At 40.7% G+C, this 18,594-nt stretch overlaps 2 protein-coding genes across 4 annotated transcripts; one reads left to right on the top strand and one right to left on the bottom strand.

The window, feature by feature from the left end:
• Positions 1-5,849: 5,849 nt before the first annotated feature.
• LOC104120363 (protein NUCLEAR FUSION DEFECTIVE 4-like) lies at positions 5,850-9,796 on the top strand. 3 transcript variants are annotated; one of them, XM_009632116.4, is made up of 3 exons: positions 5,850-6,358; positions 7,537-8,414; positions 8,510-9,796. In XM_009632116.4, exons 1-3 carry the CDS (start codon positions 6,050-6,052, stop codon positions 8,982-8,984), a joined length of 1,662 nt encoding a protein of 553 aa, XP_009630411.1. In that variant the 5' UTR covers positions 5,850-6,049; the 3' UTR covers positions 8,985-9,796. The 3 variants fall into 3 exon arrangements, with proteins under 3 accessions (XP_009630411.1, XP_070032639.1, XP_070032644.1); XM_070176538.1 differs by having other exon boundaries at positions 6,219-6,358; positions 7,221-8,414; XM_070176543.1 differs by having other exon boundaries at positions 6,221-6,358; positions 7,229-8,414.
• Positions 9,797-10,026: 230 nt separating this feature from the next.
• On the bottom strand, positions 10,027-11,271 carry LOC104120364 (B3 domain-containing protein Os04g0386900-like). Its single transcript, XM_009632117.4, has 3 exons — positions 11,136-11,271; positions 10,870-11,037; positions 10,027-10,647 (listed from the first exon to the last, which is right to left on the bottom strand). The coding sequence occupies exons 1-3, from the start codon at positions 11,139-11,141 to the stop codon at positions 10,351-10,353; spliced, it is 471 nt and encodes a 156-aa protein (XP_009630412.1). The 5' UTR covers positions 11,142-11,271; the 3' UTR covers positions 10,027-10,350.
• Between the last annotated feature and the right edge of the window lie 7,323 nt (positions 11,272-18,594).

An 18,594-nucleotide genomic window follows, 5' to 3' on the forward strand; every position in this document is an offset into this window, starting at 1 on the left:
GCTCCTTCAACTCCTTTAATTCAGGAGGAGCCATACGATATGGAGGAATAGAGATGGGCTGAGTTCCCGGCAACAAATCAATGCCAAAATCAATATCTCTATCGGGCGGCATACCCGGAAGATCAGCTAGAAACACATACGGAAAGTCCCTCACTACTGGAACTGACTCGACTGTAGGGGTATCAATACTGACATCTCTCACATAGGCCAAATACGCATCACACCCCTTCTCAACCATTCACTGAGCCTTAAGAAATAAAATGACCCTGCGAGGAGTATACTCTAAGGTACCTCTCCACTCTAATCTCGGCAAACCTGGCATAGCCAGCGTCACGGTCTTAGCGTGACAATCAAGAATAGCATAATGGGGTGACAACCAGTCCATGCCCAAGATAATATCAAAATCTACCATACTGAGAAATAACAAATCGGCTCTGGTCTCAAAACCACTAAGAACAATCAAACACGACCGATATACGCAGTCTACAATGAGAGAATCTCCCACAGGAGTAGATACATAAACAGGGGAACTCAAAGAATCCCGAGATATCCCCAAATGTGGAGCAAAATAAGAAGACACATATGAATACGTAAAGCCTGGGTCAAATAATACTGATGCATCCCTATGACAGACGGGGACGATACCTGTGATAACTGAATCTGAAGCAACGACCTCTAAACGGGCTGGGAGGGCATAGTACCTAGCCTGGCCTCCCCCTCTAGGGCGACCTCGACCTCCCCGACCTCCACCTCGAGCTGGTTGAGGAGGTGGGGTAGCAGTTGGTTCTGGAAGAATGGCCGGAGGGCCCAGTGGAGCATGTGGAGGCTGATAAGTCTGTGGAGGTGCACCCCTCCTGGCTCTAGGGCAATCTCTAACCAGGTGACGAGTGTCACCACACTCAAAATAACCTCTCGAAGGACACGATGGCTGAGACTGACTCGGACCTGACTTGCTGGACTGGCCGGTAATAGCACCTCGAGTAGGAGGCATACTAGATACTACCGATGCATAATAGGGCTCCTGAGGTCTAGGAGGAGCTGGAACACCGCTGGCTGCTGGAAGAGCTGAATGAACAAGGCAACTCATAAAACCCCTACCATAGCGTGCTGCTGGTGCACGAGCTCCTGAATAATGACCAGTCTCTCGAGACCTCTTGGCCTCTCTCTCCTCTCGGTCACGGGCGAACATGCCCTCCACTCTCCTGGCAATGCTCACTGCATGCTGATAAGTGATGTCCATCTCCAACTCCCTGGCCATACTGGTCCGAATACTGGGGTGAAGTCCCTCAATGAAGCGACGAACCCTCTCTCTGACTGTAGCAACCAGAGCCGGTACATGGCGTGCTAACCCACTGAAACGGACTGCATACTCCGACACAATCATAGAACCCTGACGTAGCTGCTCGAACTCTGCGCGCCAAGCATCCCTGAGGCTCGGAGGAACATACTCACGCAAGAACATCTCTGAAAAGTGAGTCCAAGTGAGTGAGGCTGCCTTGTCCGGACTACTCAGCTCATAGGCACGCCACCACTGATATGCTTCTCCCCTCAGCTGGAAAGCGGTGAAAGAAACCCCACTCGTCTCCACAATGCCCATAGCGCGGAGAATACGATGACACTCCTCAAGAAAACCCAGAGCATCATCTGAAGCTAGTCCGCTGAAAGTAGGTGGGTGGTACTTCTTGTACCTCTCAAGTCTGAGCTGCTCTGCCTCAGAAGCAGCTACCCTAATCTCATGCTGAATCGGAGCCACTGGGGGCATGAGAATATACTCTGGGGCCTGATCAACCTAGACCCTCTGCTCAGGGGTGTGGGCTGCGGGAGTCTGTGCCCTTCCCCCGGCCTGAGATGTAGCGAGAGCTATCGGAAATAGTCCAGCCTGAGCTAGAGTGCTGAACATGCTCAAGAACTGAGCTAAAGTCTCCTAGAGGGCTGGAGTAGCAATAGGGATCTCCGGCGCTAGCCCTCCAGCTGGAGCTTCTGGGGGCTCCTTTGACGCAGCTCTCGCAGGTGCTCGGGCTGCACCGCGTGGTCGTCCTCTACCCCGACCCCGGCCTCTGGTGGCTCTGGCAGGGGGCTCGGGTGCCTGATCGTCGATCCTCCCATTGCGGGTCCTCACCATCTATGAGAAAGAATAGAATAGAATCTTAGAATTTCTTTTAGTGTCAATAACTCGCACGACAAGGAAATCAAAGAAACATGATTGTTATTAACAGATACATAGCCTCCCGAAGATAAGTACGGACGTCTCCGCACCGATCCGTGAGACTCTAATAAACCGACTTGTGACTCGCGACTCCTACGAACCTAGTGCTCTGATACCAACTTGTCACGACCCAAATTAACCCTCCGTAAGGAGTCGTGATGGCACCTAGTCTTTACGACTAGGTAAGTCTAACATTTGCGGAAAATATAAAAAAAACACAATATTTTAAAGATAAATAGTATATTTTAAATAGCCAAGAGTAGTACCACTCGGCATACACAAAATAATTTTCCAAGACCCGGAATATCACTAAGTCACAAGCTGCTATAATCTATATAGCTCTATACAAAAGTCTGAAGATAATAAGGAAAATCTCTAGACGAGGGAGTAGAAGGGGACTCCGAAGATCTGCGGACCACAAGCAGAGGTACCTTGAAGTCTCCTATAATCAGCAGCACGTACTAACCCCGAGCCTGATAGCTCGTACCTGGATCTGCACACGAAAACATGTGTAGGGAAGGGCATGAGTACACCACAATGGTACCCAGTAAGTGCCAAGCCTAACCTCGGTCGAATAGTGACGAGATCAGGTCAAGGCCCTACCAGAGTAAATATAATAAATTAAATAGTAAAAGATATAAGTAGTATTTGCGGTAACACAGTTAAAGAAATTCTCAAAAATTTAACAGTTAAGGGAGCCGTCGGCTCAAAACAAAGTAAACACAGTGGAAAATCTCTTGGGATACTGTCCCGTAGTTTTAAATGAATATGCAGTACAGGGGGATCTCCCGGAATACGTCCGTAGTCCCAAAGTAAATATGCAATACAGGGGGATCTCCTGAAATACGTCCGTAGTCCCAATTTAAATATGCAATATAGAGGATCTCCCGGAATACGTCCGTAGTCCCAATTTAAATATGCAATACATGGGGATCTCCCGGAATACGTCCGTAGTCCCAATTTAAATATGAAATACAAGATGAAATGGCATGTATGGCATCGAGTTATACAATTTATACTGGACACAGATAAGGCAAATAAGGACTTAACTAAACATGACGCACAAAATATCAATTAGGCAGTTAAAACACATAAGCATGCTTTTCTAGTCTAAACTACATAATAAAACATATTAGTACAATTAATAAGAGAAGCAATTTATGATTTAAAAAGGTTAAACATGATTTTTGCAATAATAGCCCGTGTACGTACTCGTCACCTCGCGCACACGGTGCCCACACACCAAATAATATCAAGATATCCTAAGGAAAAAGTCTCCAACACAAGGTTAGACAAGCCACTTACCTCGAACCGCTCAGATCAACTTGATATCACGTTCTTGCCATGAGTATCCGACTCCAAATAGCCCGAATCTATTCAAAACGGTACAATACCATCAATACGCGCTAATGGAATGAATCCTACAAGAAAAGCTACAAAATTAGGCCAAAACCCGAAATTGGCTTAACCCCGGCCCCCAGGGCCCACGTCTCGAAATCCGACAAAATTTACGAAACTAGAAAGTTCATTCACTCACGAGTCTAACCATATCAAATTTACTAAAATCCGACACCAAATGGTCCTCCAATCCACAATTCAAACTCCCAAATCCCTAGTCTCCAACTTCCAATTTCTACCTTAAATACATATTAACTAGGTGGAAAAATACATGGCAAGGCAATATTATTGACCAAAAATAAGCACAAGGAACCTACCTCAAGAAATACCTCGAAAATGCTCTCAAAAATCTCCCCAACCCGAGTTTGCAAAGCCAAAAATGATAAAAATCGCGAAGCCCTTCGGTTTTAATCACTACCCAGGTATTTTCTCACCTGCGGAACCTGGGCTCGCACCTGCGGGTGCGCTTATATGGAAAAACGTGCACATTTGCGCAACTCACTTACCCCCTCTGCCTTCGCATCTGCGATGAAAGGGCCGCATCTGCGCACTCGCGCCTGCAGAGTCCCTTCCGCTTCCACGCATCTTGCGCATTTGCGAACGTCTTTGCGCAATTGCGGGCATCGCAGATGCGGAAACTTCCTCGCACCTGCGACCCCAGGCCAACTCTCGATTTCTCGCATCTGCGCTTCCATCTCCGCATGTGCGGCTCGCGCACCTGCGGTCTCTTTTACGCAGGTGCGAAAATACCAGAACCAGCAAAGTTCAGAAATTCCTCTAAGTCCAAGTTTTCACCCGTTAAGCATCTGAAACACACCCGAGGCCCCCGACACCTCAACCAAACATACCAACCAATCCTAAAACACCTTACGAACTTATTCGAGCCTTTAAACCACGTCGAACAACACCAAAATCATGAATTAATCATGGATTCAAACCTAAGAATTTAAAGTTTTTCAAATTCTACAAACGACGTCGAACCACATCAAATCTAGTCCGAATGACCTCAAATTTTACACATAGGTCACATATGACATTACGAACCTACAGCCACTTTCGGAATTCCATTCCGAGCTCGATATCAAAATTTTCACTATCGGTCGACATCGCCGAAAAACTAGCTTCCGCCAATTCAAGCCTAAATCTACTACAGACCCCCAAAACACATTTCGGACATGTTTCTAAACCCAAAATCACCTAACGGAGCTAACGGAATCGACAGAATTTTATTCCGGAGTCGTCTTCACACAGTTCCGACTACGGTCCAAATCCTAAGACTTAAGCTCTCATTTAGGGACTAAATGTCCCAACACACTCCGAAACTCAAAACCAATCATCCCGGTAAGTCACAATAGCAGAAAAATATTTGGGGAAAGCATGTAATAGGGGATCAGGGCTATTACTCTCAAAACGACCGGTCGAGTCGTTACAAAAAATAAATTTACTTGTGGGTGCTAACTCAATATTTATCTAAATATTTGTACAATTGCCTATGTAATTTACTAAATATGGTTAAAGTTAATGGGTGCTTAAGCACCCACAAGTGCCCATGTGGATCCGCCATTGCTTATATGTTTACAGTAGTCTTCCTTAACTAATTCGTCCATAATTAACTAAAAAATAATAGTGATAATAAAGTATTTAATCATGGTATAAATAGCTTAAAAAATGGCGTACAATTTTAATATTTTCATAATGAATAACACTTTTCAAGTAACAAGTTTCTATATTCTTATGTCAACGCTATTAGCCTGTTTGGCCAAGCTTTTTTTGAGGCAAAAATACTTTTTTTGGTCAAAAGTAATTTTCTTCTAAAATTAAGGTGTTTGGTCAAGCTTTTGAAAGGAAAAAAAAAAGTGTTTTTGAGGAGAAGCAGAAGCAAATAGCTTCTCTCCAAAATTACTTTAGAGAAAAATACACTTAGAAATAGTTTTTTAAAGCTTGGCCAAATACTAATTGCTGCTCAAAAGTGCTTTTCAAATTAATTAGTCAAACACAAACTGTTTCTCACCAAAAATACTTTTGAGAAAAAACACTTCTCAAAATAAGCTGATTTTTGCAGGTTGACCAAACGAGATATAAGCAGTTTTGTATATTACGTGCGAGACACGCACATAAAGACTAGTAATATAAAATGTAGGAGTAACTTAGAAGTATTTTAACTTTATATGTTACTATTATTTTTAACAAATATTTATCATTTATAGCATTATTACAACAACAAAAACAATTTAAAAAAAAAGAAGGAAAACTCTAACTTCCTTGTGGTTATGACCTGAAAAACTTCCAACCTCCCTCGTCTTCCCAACCACCCCTAAAACATGAACAACTAAAATATCATCATTTCTTCGCTTTCAAGATTCTCCAAGATCAAGAAAACCCCTCTTAAATATAAATATCTTCCATGACTCAACAATATTCCCAGTAAAAAAAAATAGAAGAATTATGGAGCAATATTCAAGTAAATGGATGATATTGATAGCAAGCACATGGATTCAAGCATTTACAGGGACAAATTTCGACTTCTCGTCCTATTCTTCTGAATTGAAATCTGTTCTGGGAATTTCACAGGTGCAGCTGAATTATCTGTCAATGGCATCAGATATGGGGAAAGCATTTGGGTGGTGTTCTGGAGTTTCTCTTATGTATTTCCCATTGTGGGTTGTTCTTTTCATAGCTGCTTTTATGGGACTTATTGGTTATGGCCTTCAATGGCTTGTCATTCAGAAAATCATCATTTTGCCTTATTTCTTGGTCAGTTTTCTCCTTTTCTTCTCCCAAATCTTCTTGAATTTTGGAATTGATGCTAGGAACATGTATCTTGAGTTGAAGAAATTTGAGAATTTAATCCAATTTTTGTTGTTGCCTGAATACTCAATTGCATTTTGCCTTGTTATTTTTTTCTTCCTAAGAATTAAATTTTCCTCTGGATTCTTTGGTGAACTAACGGTTGTTAGTAGTTAGAGCTACCACACCAAATTAGCTAACTTGTATTAGTTTAGAAATGTTTATTGAGTACTAAGTACTAGACAAGAAATAGAAACATAATTATAGTTAATGGTTGGTGAGGACTAAAGTAAATTTATCAACCAGAAAGTCCAATATGGAAAGAAGACTAAGGTTCTGTAAATTCGCCACAGTTCAAAGTTTTTAAGATTTTAGGGGTTAAAAAGAGGGATGGGAGTTGGGGGAACTCATAAATCTGCATAAAGAAAAATTACTGAGAGCTCTTTGCTAAACTATCTTGATATCAGCTCTGCATGATTTGTGCTCTTCCTTCTCGTTAACTTTCTGCTTAATTGGCCATGACTCAATGTTAGTAAAAGAAGCTTTTGGATGTGCATATTAGTTACGTTAAAGATAAGACAACCCCACCGAACAACTAATCAATTATCAACTAGTCCTCAGGGAAAAAAAAAAAAAAAAAGGCAAGAATGTCCATCAAGTAATGTTAGTGGATATTAATTGGCAAACAAACTTAATTTATCATTTTTGAGGTTTCTCATTAGGTAAGAAATCCTGCTCTTAACAACCAAAGAGAGTTTGAGAACATTTTATTCTCAGCTTCCTTCCATTCTAGTCAATTAATTTTTGTTGCTTGAAAATTCTCTGCAAGATCTGAAGAACCTATTCAAGATTCAAGTGGAACTCCATGGGGCTTTGGGAAGGTTGCCCTTTTAATCTATGTTGCTTGGACTCTTCGAAAATGTCGGTGGGTGCGTGTCGGATCCTCCAAAGGTAGTACATTTTTGGAGGATCCGACACGGGTGCAGCAACTGTTTTGGAGAATCCGCGTAACATAGCTTTTAATCCACTGAAACTGCAAACTGCAGAATTCCAAGATGTTGCATGATTATTTTCTTCAGCTCTTTGCATTGAAAATTCATTACGATGCTATCCCATTCTCAAGCTTTCACCGACTTACCTTGCAGGTATTTCTGTTGTGTGTGTTGGCTGGCTGCAGTATCTGCTGGTTTAATACAGTATGTTATGTGTTGTGCATCAAACATTTCCCAGCAAATAGACCATTTGCATTATCCCTCAGCGTAAGTTTCAATGGTGCAAGTGCAGCCTTGTTCAACCTCATTGGTAATGCCATTAATTCCAATGATGATACACTATACCTTCTTCTTAATGCCCTAGTCCCCCTTGTCACATCAGTTGCAGCTCTGCCAATCCTCCGGCAACCTCACTCCCAAACTCTTCGTGCTGATTCTGTTCACCGAGAATATCTCATTTTCCTATGTCTAACCATACTAGCAGTTTTTACCGGCCTTTATCTCTTAATCCTGAACTCGGTCTCATATAGTGCACCAACGGCTCGTATCCTCTTGGCCGGTGCAGTGTTCTTGCTGGTCCTTCCGGTGATTGCGCCTGGGGTTATCCGTACAGAAGAGTGGTCTCAACTATTCCATCCTAATTATATGTTACTTGAAGACGATGACACTGATGATTTTGGAATGCACAAAGAAATGATGTGGAAAGAGGATTCAAGTATGACTCTTTGGACCGAAAATTCTCATGGTTTGAAAGAGAAGGAAAGTTGGACTAGCAGCTTTTTGTTGAGAGATCGTTTGCTGCTGCTTGGAGAAGAACATTCAGCAGATCAGCTCATGTGTAGGTGGGATTTCTGGCTATATTACCTAGCATATTTCTGTGGGGGAACACTCGTACTCGTTTACAGCAACAATCTAGGCCAAATTTCAGAGTCACTTGGATATAGTTCAGAGATCAGCTTTCTTGTTGCACTCTATTCTGCATGTTCCTTCTTCGGGCGCCTACTTTCAGCAGCCCCAGATTTCCTACGGGAGTAAGTATTTCCAGATTTACTATTCTTTCAATGGACAATCACCATAATGGTAAAAAGTTTGACAGAGAGCTGAAAATGGTTATTTTTGGTTGCAGCAAGATGTACTATGCAAGGACTGCATGGCTTGCATTTGCGCTGATTCCAACACCAGTGGCTTTTTTTCTGCTTGTTTTATCAGGAAGCAAAGCCGCATTGAGCGCTGCCACGGCGTTGCTTGGGTTGAGTTCTGGTTTTGTATTTTCAGCAGCAGTGTCAATAACCTCTGAGCTATTTGGCCCCAACAGTGCAGGGGTCAATCACAACATTCTCATCACCAACATTCCTCTGGGATCACTACTCTATGGACTTCTTGCAGCTCTAGTCTATGAAGCAAACCTAGGAAAATCAAGCCAAGTTCTTGTATTGGATGGATCAAAGGTTTGCATGGGTAGGAACTGTTACATTCAGACATTTATGTGGTGGGGATGTATCTCTTTGTTGGGGGTAGTGTCTAGCTTACTGCTTTTCCTAAGAACTAAAGCTGCCTATGACAATCAGGAAAGGAACCGTAATTGGATGAGATTAATATAAGTGAGTGAAATTATCCTTCTGAACTGACTTGTGACAGCTATATGAAGATAGTTGCCATTGGAATCACAACCCCGTAGCACGTATAACAACATTCGTGCATAACATTCTAATAAAGGTTGGAAAGAGGTATAACACTTGACACTAATGGTAGGGTCGAAGCATCTATATCATGAGGACCATGAGACAAAAGGATGTAACACTAGCAGGTTAGCATACTCTACCATTTGCATGAGTTGAGAATACAGAGATAATTGAGAATTGTAGAGGAAGAAACAGAGAAAGAAATGATGAGACACAGCAGAATATGATTGTTGGAAGTTACAAGTTCTACTGACAAGGTATGCTGGCTTCTCCAAAAAGATTAATCCTCTAATGAGAGTACTAAAATACTGTCAGCCCCGTCAAATAGATTATAAAAAGATACCTGAGTCCAAGAAATTCTGTAGATCCCCCCTCCTCCACCTCCTGCCCTTGCGCAGGGGCACAGCGCAAGTTGAGCACAGGAAGAAGAAAATCAACCGCTATGTAAAAGTAAATGAGAATGCACTTACTAACACAGTATGGATGAAGAATACAGAAGACAATTAGCACCATCGAAATAAGTTAACTGTTGCAGCATTTTCAAATGCCCCAAAAACCGTTCTCTTGTCTAAATTTGTAGTACTTGCTCCCAGGAATTGCAATAGCACATTGTTATATAAGGCTGCCAAGAGTTTTTTCTAGCCTCTAAGAATGATTGTAGAAACATACTGACAAACCATTCCAAGGCTGATTAGATCTGGAGGAAAAAATATTTAGAACAATTTTGATTTCTTCAGTCTAGCACACTATCAGCTTTTTCAACAGGCAAAAGATGAAGAGTAAGCATTAGAAGCTGGGTTGAACAATGAAAGAAGTGAAGCTTCAAGATTCTAAATTTAAACAATACGATTATTTTCTAATATTGACATGTTAAATGGCATGTACTTGTCAAAATATGTAGTACTAAATTCCATTCTTTGAAAATGATATATCAGAGCTAATACTTAATCGGACACAAGTAGAAGATAACCAAACAATCACAATATAGAGAAAACAGATCCACATGAACAAATAGTAAGTCATTCTTTTAAACCAAACAGAACAGTAACACTATAGGGCAGCCCAGCATAAGGCATCCCGCGTTCGCCCAAGGGGTGCGATGTAGACAACCTACTCTAATGCAAGCATTATTGGCTGCTTCCACGGCTCGAACCCGTGACCTATAGGTCACACGAAGATAACTTTATTGTTACTCCAAGGCTCCCCTTCAACAGTAACACTATGCTCAAAGAAAATATAATCGTCTAAATATGGTTTCAAATACTTGTAAACAGCCTACAACTTCCTACAGTTCAATTGGGTTGGCATCAGTTGCACCCTCTTCATCTTCAGGCAGCAATTCAGAAGGGAAATCACCTCTCAGAATCTGAACTCTAAAATGGATTTTGCTAGTGCTGCACTCTGAAAGTTCAAACACAAGTCCATCCCCCACCTTCAGATCGTTATCATCCACAAATTTTTTCCACTCAGCGCTAAATTTGTTATTAGAATAGTAGAACATATCCCACTTCTTTCGACCACAAGTAAGGACTGCTGGGGCTCCACCAGCAGGTAGCTCTTTGTTCATTTTTCTCGGTAAATACTGTCAACATCAAACAAATTCAGTGGCTGATCCAACATAAAAGCCGCGGGTTCAGAACTCAAATATAGGTCGGGTTAAAAATATAATTTTTTTAGAAATTTCACAAGTGTAGTTTGAGAAGTATAGTATGTATGCAAAGGTAGAAAGATTGTTTCTGATACATCTCGGCCAATAAAGACCTATAAATCAAAGAATTGAAAGGAAAAAAAAAAAGGGAATTACCATGCCATAGTGGGGCTTGACAGTAGTTTTTGTGAGAATCATATCAACATAGGGTTTGCCAGAAAGGGGCCAGTATTCACCATTGTCGATTTCTTCGATTCCAGTGCTCTCACGCTCGGGTGTGGAGTAATCTTCGTGGTTTGAAACATGTACAAAAGATGGTTTGCTCTGAAAAAATTCAAAGGATCACGCAACCTTTAAATTATAGAAGGAATCGAAATAAAAAATGTAGAAGAGAGAATTTGCTAGGAATCATGGGAATGTACCTCCATTGCGGTTTCAATAGATAATTGGAGTTGTTCCGTTTTCTTATTCTTCAGCAAACCAGTGGAGTTTCGGTACTACCTATTTTACTTAGGGTCAACATGTATCTTTTATGTATTAATTGTTTTGGAAAAAGGTACTAATTTGTCCTTGTACTATTGTATATAATTTACATTTATCTCTCGTTATACTTTTCGTTCAAATACATCTTTACCGTTAACAAAGTAACCAAAAATATTCTTAACCCTAATATTTTGACACTGTGGCACTCGAGGCCCTTAAATAAATCACCACGTAATAATACATGTCAGCATTTTTATAAATTCACTACCCAATATATTATTTTAATTCTTTTTTCCTTTTTTCTTTTACTTTTCTCTTTCTTCTTTTTTCAACATCACTTCTTCTGCTTCTCCAACACCATAGCCCGCCGCAAGCTGAAAGATTTTGACACCCATCAAGAATTGTTTAAGTTCATGATAATGAAATTAGAAAGAGAATGAGATTGTTTTTCTGAATGGGCTGAAAATGCGAGGACTGCTAGTTATGATTAATCCCAAAGGTGATAGACCATTAATCTTCTTCCTCTCCGGCGGGCTTGTCGAAAAGATGCGATGATGGGAGACAATAAGCTAAATTGTCATTGGTTGAAACTGTCAACATTGACCAATATTGCCTTTTGACTTTTCAAAGCAGTGTGAATATATTGACAAGCCAGTAATCTTCTCCATCTTTGGTGGTCTTGCCGAAAAAATGCCCGCAAGTGAAGAACCACGCTTAGATTTGGCCAAACGATTATCGGTGAATTTTCTTTATCTTAACCTTTATTTGTCGCAGAACTTCTTCCGACCGACCTCAAAATCTTCATTGCTTTCATTTTTCTTCTCTAAAAATCCTCTTCCAAAACTCAAGAAAAACTTGGTTGCCTAAAATCGTGAAGGCGAGGTAGAGGCCAAGGTAGTATGGTGTTGTCATGGGTGGTAATGGAGGTTTTCGCTGGGAATAACATCTTGATGTGAAACCCCATTCTTTATAAATATGACAAAAAATAAAATGATCTAAGTTTGCTATAGAAATCAAAGTTGATTGATTGAATTTTGAATTCAACGGAGAAGATGATAACGCCGAAAACAGCGGAGAAAGGGAGAAGAAAAAGAAAGAGTTAAAAAGTTAAAAATTAAGTGGGACCCACAAAATTCTCTTTATCTTGAATGATATATTTAAGGATTAAATGATAGAAATGATGACATAGACAATTTATTTGAGGGCCCCGAGTGCCACATTGACAAAACGTTAGGGTTAGGGGTATTTTTTGCATACTTTGTTAACGGTAAGGATGGATTTGAACGAAAAGTATAATGGGGGACAAATATAAACTATATACAATAGTACAAGGACAAATCCGAACCTTTTCCCTAATTGTTTCTTGGGGGAGGGGACGGGGGTCGTCATAAGAGCAATGTTAGTATAATATTAAAAATACTAGTCCGGTTTACTTTTAGTTATCTACTTTAGACTTTTCACGTCCCTTAAGAAACAATAAATAAAATGTATAATTTATCATGATACCCATATTAATTGGTGTATAGTCTTAATGGATTTGAAAAATAATTTGAAATGAGTAATTAATGCTAGGGGCAAAACAGAAAAAAAATTATTTTTCTCTTGATATGCGAAAAGTGACAAGTAAAAATAAAAATTTATTTTTAGAATACTTGACAACTAAAAGTGAACGGAGGGAGTAGTTAGGAATATTTAGAATAAAATCTACTTTACCCCCTTAACCTTTAAGGGTTGAAAAACAATATCCCTCATATTTTGAATGGGAAAAGGAACCCCTCTTATGCAATACTTTTTTTTTGTGAGAGTTTCTTTTTAAAATAAAGATTTTCTTCCTCTCTCTATCCTTTCAAAGGTAAAGTATAATATTTTTCATCCAAACCAATACTTGAATTTCGTTTTTCTTGCTTGTTAAATTTAAGATATTTTTCTATTATATTGAGGCCACTATTAAAAATTTTAAAATATAGAAACAAAATTGCATACGAAATTCAAGAAATATGTTGAACGCACATTCACCATGGATGCTTTAGCATTTGATGAAGGGAAAAAGATGCACTGAAATAGTCAATTTTGTGATATACTGTAACGACCCGACTGATAGTTTTGAGCTCTAGCACGTCGTTCGGAGGTTTGCGGCCTTGAGTAGCTTCACTTCAGGTGTTATGACTTGTACGTGTGGTTGGAATTGAATTTCGGGAAAGTTCGGAGTTGATTCGGATGGAAAATTCTAATTTCGGAAGCGTTAAGTTGGAAGAATTGACTAAGGTGTGAATTTTGAGTAAACGACCTCGGAATCGGGATTTGGAGTTTCCAATAGGTTCGCATGATAATTTCAGACTTGGGCGTATGTTCGGGTTGAGTATCGGATCACCCGCGAGCATTTCAGCGCTTATTATGGAAGGTTGGTATTTTAAAAGTTTAAGAAATTCTTAAGTTTGACTTGAAGTGGATTTAATGTTATCAATATCCGTTTGAGATTTTCAAGCCTTGGAATAGCTTCGTTATGTCATTTATGACTTGTGTGCAAAATTTGAGGCCAATCGGACTTGATTTGATACGTTTCGGTACAAGATATAGAATTTGGAAATTTGGAAATTTATAAGTTCGATTCGAGGCACGATTCATGATTTTGATGTTGTTTGACGTGGTTTAAGGCTTCGACTAGGTTCGTATTGTACTTTGGGATGTGTTGGTGTGTTTGGATGAGGTCCCGGGGGCCTCGGGTGTGAATTGGATTGAAAATGGATCGAGTTTGGACTTGGGAGGAATGGTGAAGCAGCTGGCATCTGGTGTAACCGCACCTGCGAGGTTTTGGCCGCAGGTACGGAGCCGTAGAAGCCGCCAAGAGGGTTGCAGAAGAGGCCAGGCGTGACTGGGGCTGAGGTCGCAGAAGCGAGCAGGTGGACTACAGAAGCGGAGTTGCAGCTGCGGCGGATCGATTGCAGAAGCGGAAAGTGTGAGAGAGGGCTGCTTCGCAGAAGCGGCAATGTTGCCGCAGAAGTGAGTCCACAAAAGCGAGGAGGAGCATCGCATCTGCGGAGCCGCAAAAGCGGCTAATGGACCGCAAATGCGAGAGGTCGCTGGGCAGTGAAGTTTTATAAAAAACGGGACTTGGCCTATTTTCTTCCATTTTCACTTGGTTGGGGTGATTTTGGAGAGCTTCAAGGGGATATTTTCATCAAGCAACACAAGGTAAGTGACTCCCACCTATTACAAGTTAAATACATGGTTTGTATAAGGATTTAAACATGGAAATTTGTAGAAATTGTGGGGTTTTGGTGAAAAACCTAGGATTTGGTATTTTTGAATTTTGACCACGAAATTGGACGTGGAATTGAGAATAAATTATATATTTGAGTTCGTAACGTGGCGGGTAATGTTTATCTTCAGAAATTTTGGAATCTGGGCATGTGGGCCCTAGGGTTGATTTTATTGACTTTTCGAGCGGAGTTGGAAATTGTTTAAATTGATTAATTATGGGTATTAGAATATGTTTTGATTGGTTTGCAAATTGTTTAGATAGTTTTGGATCGACGTGCATTGGTTCGAGGTGTTAGAGTGGCTTTAGAGCCGGTTATGGGACTTCGGAGCGAGGTAAATCTCCAGTCTAACCTTGTGAGGAAGAAACTACCCCTAGGTGATATTTATTATTATGTTCTACTAGTTGTGGGTGCTACGTACACACGAGGTGATGAGAGTCCATACGTAACTAAAGTATGTTTATGTCCGGGTAGACCTAGGATCTTATCATGAAATGTTTGAATTACTTGAATTCATTCTGCTGGATTAATTAATTGAAGTTATAATTGAAATTTATTTAGAAGTAAATATATGTACACTAGGCTAAACCTTAACACTTTGAGTTGTGGGCGAGTTATTTGAGAAATAGTAAAGATTAAATTCATTTTGTGCTCATGTGCTGTATTGTAAACACGTGCCTCGTAATTCGGTAACTTTCTCCCTTTTCTTGTGGAGCGGGTCGAACGCCTCGGCAGTATATAGATGCATCTATGGATCGTGTTGCATGTCCCTCGGCAGTGTACACGTTATTCTAGATCGGGCCGAACGTTCTCGGTAGTATCGTGCGTTATATCGCTAGTAGCCCGAATATTTACGTGCTAATCTTTCCACTGATGTCTGGCACTTTATGGTATTTCCTATTCATTTGGTATTGACACTTGGCATGTTCTGGGATATTAAGGAAGAATACAAGTTTAAGAAAATCTATACTTTAAAGGAAATAATTGGGAAAAATTATGAGAGTACAAACTTACTCCACTATTGTTGTGCACTTCACATCTGTTATGATTTATCTTATTATTTATTTGGACCTCTAGTAAGTATCGATGTTGGTCAATCGTCACTACTTTTCCGGGGTTAGGCTAGATACTTACTGAGTACATGTTGATTTACGTACTCATGTTGCACTTCTGCACTAAATGTGCAGGATCTGACAGGTTCATTAGATGATCATCTTGGTGCGTAGGCGCATCTGTTGAGGAGACTTTACGTGAGCTGCAACCCAAGCTATGCATCGCAATCCACCGAGTCTCCATTGTACTAATAATTTTATCATGTCTTATTTATATTCTGGACATATGTATTGTTGTTATGCTTCTTAGAACAATGCTCATGCACTTGTGATACCGGGTTTTGGGGGTCCCTTCAGGTTATTCATTATTGTGGTTCGTGCAAATATTTTTATTTACTCGGAAAATTCTATTTTATGCTGTTCAATTAATGAAAAATTATGATTTTAAAATACTAAAATGAGTAATTAACTTGGTAAATCACCGTTGGCTTGCCTGACGGCGACGTTAGGCGCCATCATGACCTACAATAAATTTTGGGTCATGACAGCTCGGTATCAGAGCATTAGGTTCATTTAGGTCTCACGAGTCATGAGCACGTCTAGTAGAGCCTCTTGAAGATAAGTACAGAGACGTCTGTACTTATCTTCGAGAGGCTACAGGGCTGTTAGGAGCACTTCCCTTCTTGATTTCCTTATCGTGCAGTTTGATTCCATTGAGGCTTGTGCCTTTGTTTCCCTCCTACTCAATCTTATGCAACGCAAAGTGCTTGTTGTCAACTGGACATTGAGGAGTTGTATTGGTACTGCAGATGTAGTGCAGGATGGTTTTCCCTGCGTGTTTTTGCGGGCTATTATCATCGCCTTGCGGAAGGATGTTCTGTCATTTTAGCTGAGTAGCTGTATTTATGATGGTTTGAGGCTATGGACGGATTGCTATGACGTCCATGCATCATTATCGCGCAATAGTGATACAATGGTAGGGTGCTCGTTTATGTGTCGAGGCAGTGAATGGCTTGAAAAGAGGATTTCTCAGTGCATGATTAAGGGGTTCAACATTTAATTTCAGCGGAAGAAAGGCAATCAGACTATAGATGTCCAGGTTTGGTTGATGAAGTAATGAGACTTGATATTTTCGAGTGTGGTGGAATGTTCATTTTGATGCGTTGTCGTCATCCTTGTTTGAACGCATTAAGGTTCGCCGGTGGTATGGTCTTCTTAATTTTGCCTTCGGGGCAGGGTGTTGTGAGATGGTTCCTGAGGGGAGATTGTAAAAGATAGCGGTGTGCAGTGGTTCAGGATTGAATTGGTATTTCTAATGTTGATGGCTCGAGGAAGATGATCTTCAAAGAGGCTTGGAGTCGGTAATAATTTATTGGTTCAGGTGCTACAGAGATGGATTTTTGATTTGATGCAACATTTGAGCAGCGAAGTATAAGGAAAGACATGGCAGGAAATGTTTCATGATGGTTGAAGTAATAGCAGGTCAAGTATGAAAAGGCAGAGGTTGAGAAGTTGCTTAAAGGAGATGGTTTAACCAAAGTAAGTGTGGCAGGTTAGCATATGGATTCTGTTGTAGGAGAGCCACGTACCTTGAGAAAGTGAAGAATAGTTTGGGAGTCGTGATGGGAGGTGATTTGTTCTACGGATTTCATTTGGAATGATGGTGACGGTACGAAGAAAGGTTGAATATGGCAGAAAGAAGTTGCTTGAAATGAAGAAGGGTGTGAAGATTTGATTATCGTTTCTGATGCAATATGATTTGAGTTGGGAAGGTATTGTTAAACTTTCAGTTGATGCCAATGGGGAAGGAACAGACTTATACAGCTGGTGGGCGAGCATGAGCTCAGGAGAATTTACTGATTACGTGGTAGTTGTACCTAGTGCAGTGTCGTTGGAAGATGTCGGCATGGAATATCACAGGTGGGCTATCGTCTGTGGGCAGGTCAGCGGTTGTGTGATTTGATGAAATTTCTACGAAGAGTTCTATGTACTACGAAGCAGAAGGTCGAGTATGCGATTATGGCTGATAATTCGGGATGTTCATGAAAAGTTTAATAAGAAACGACAAAGAATTTGGCGGGTTAACGGTACGACATCATAGTAATTAAGAAGGGAAAATCTTTGTGGGCTCTATGTTTATAAATTGTAGCCTAAAGCTAAGTGGGAGAGCCCCACCCTTTACGATTGGATTACGTGATTGTCTGCTTGTGCGGTTTTTGGTTATTGTTAGGTTATTACGACTAAGGAAAGAAAATATCAGTGGTAATTCGAGCAAAGGAATTGATAAATGTGCACTATATTCCACCTTATCGATTCATGTGCAGGTTTTGGGGAGACTTAGAGTTATGCTTCTTGTGGATGTGATGTACAAGGAAAGGAACTCATCCGGTTGCTTCTTTGGGAGTGTTCATGTTCTAACAAGAGCGTAGGAGTTTGATTATATTTGGGACCATGTCAGAGTGGGTGACTCCCAACAACGGTCCTAGTAGGTTCAAGAATCTAAGTGCAGTGCCTTGGGATTTCGGGTCCGTTGTATGGTTAATGATCGAGTTTTCGCAGTGGATTACGAATGGGACTTGGAACGTTCTATGTTATCATCGGGTATACGGTGCAATATTGAAGGAAAGGAAGAAATAGCTTCGGATTCACGGAAGGTCTTACAGGATGGGTGTACCAGTCGGAGATGCTATTATGCGCATAAGGAGAGTATGGGATGGTTTAAGAGTATTGAGACGATGTGGACTCGTGATGCGGGTCACTCGGGATGAGTGCAGATTGGGTTCGTATGTTTGAATGGAGTTATTATATTTCTGAGGCAAGTTTAGAGTAATTGAAAGAAGTTGAGTCAGTTAGTAATGGCTGAATCAGTGTGATTGTGGCCATGATCAGTTCCTTCGGCATGTGAAGTCGTACATGTGGTCGGTAGTTATGTGTGCGGGCTTGGCAGCCACTATAACTTGATTGATTTGGGAAGTATTAGATTTGAATGACCTTGTTGTGTAAATGGATTCCGAAAGAGTCATGGCGGTTTAGACCACGACTTGAGGTTTGTATTTTCTGCGGTTTGGGAATTCAATTGTGTGTTG

Source organism: Nicotiana tomentosiformis, chromosome 1, assembly GCF_000390325.3.
Source record: "Nicotiana tomentosiformis chromosome 1, ASM39032v3, whole genome shotgun sequence".
Taxonomy (NCBI): domain Eukaryota; kingdom Viridiplantae; phylum Streptophyta; class Magnoliopsida; order Solanales; family Solanaceae; genus Nicotiana; species Nicotiana tomentosiformis.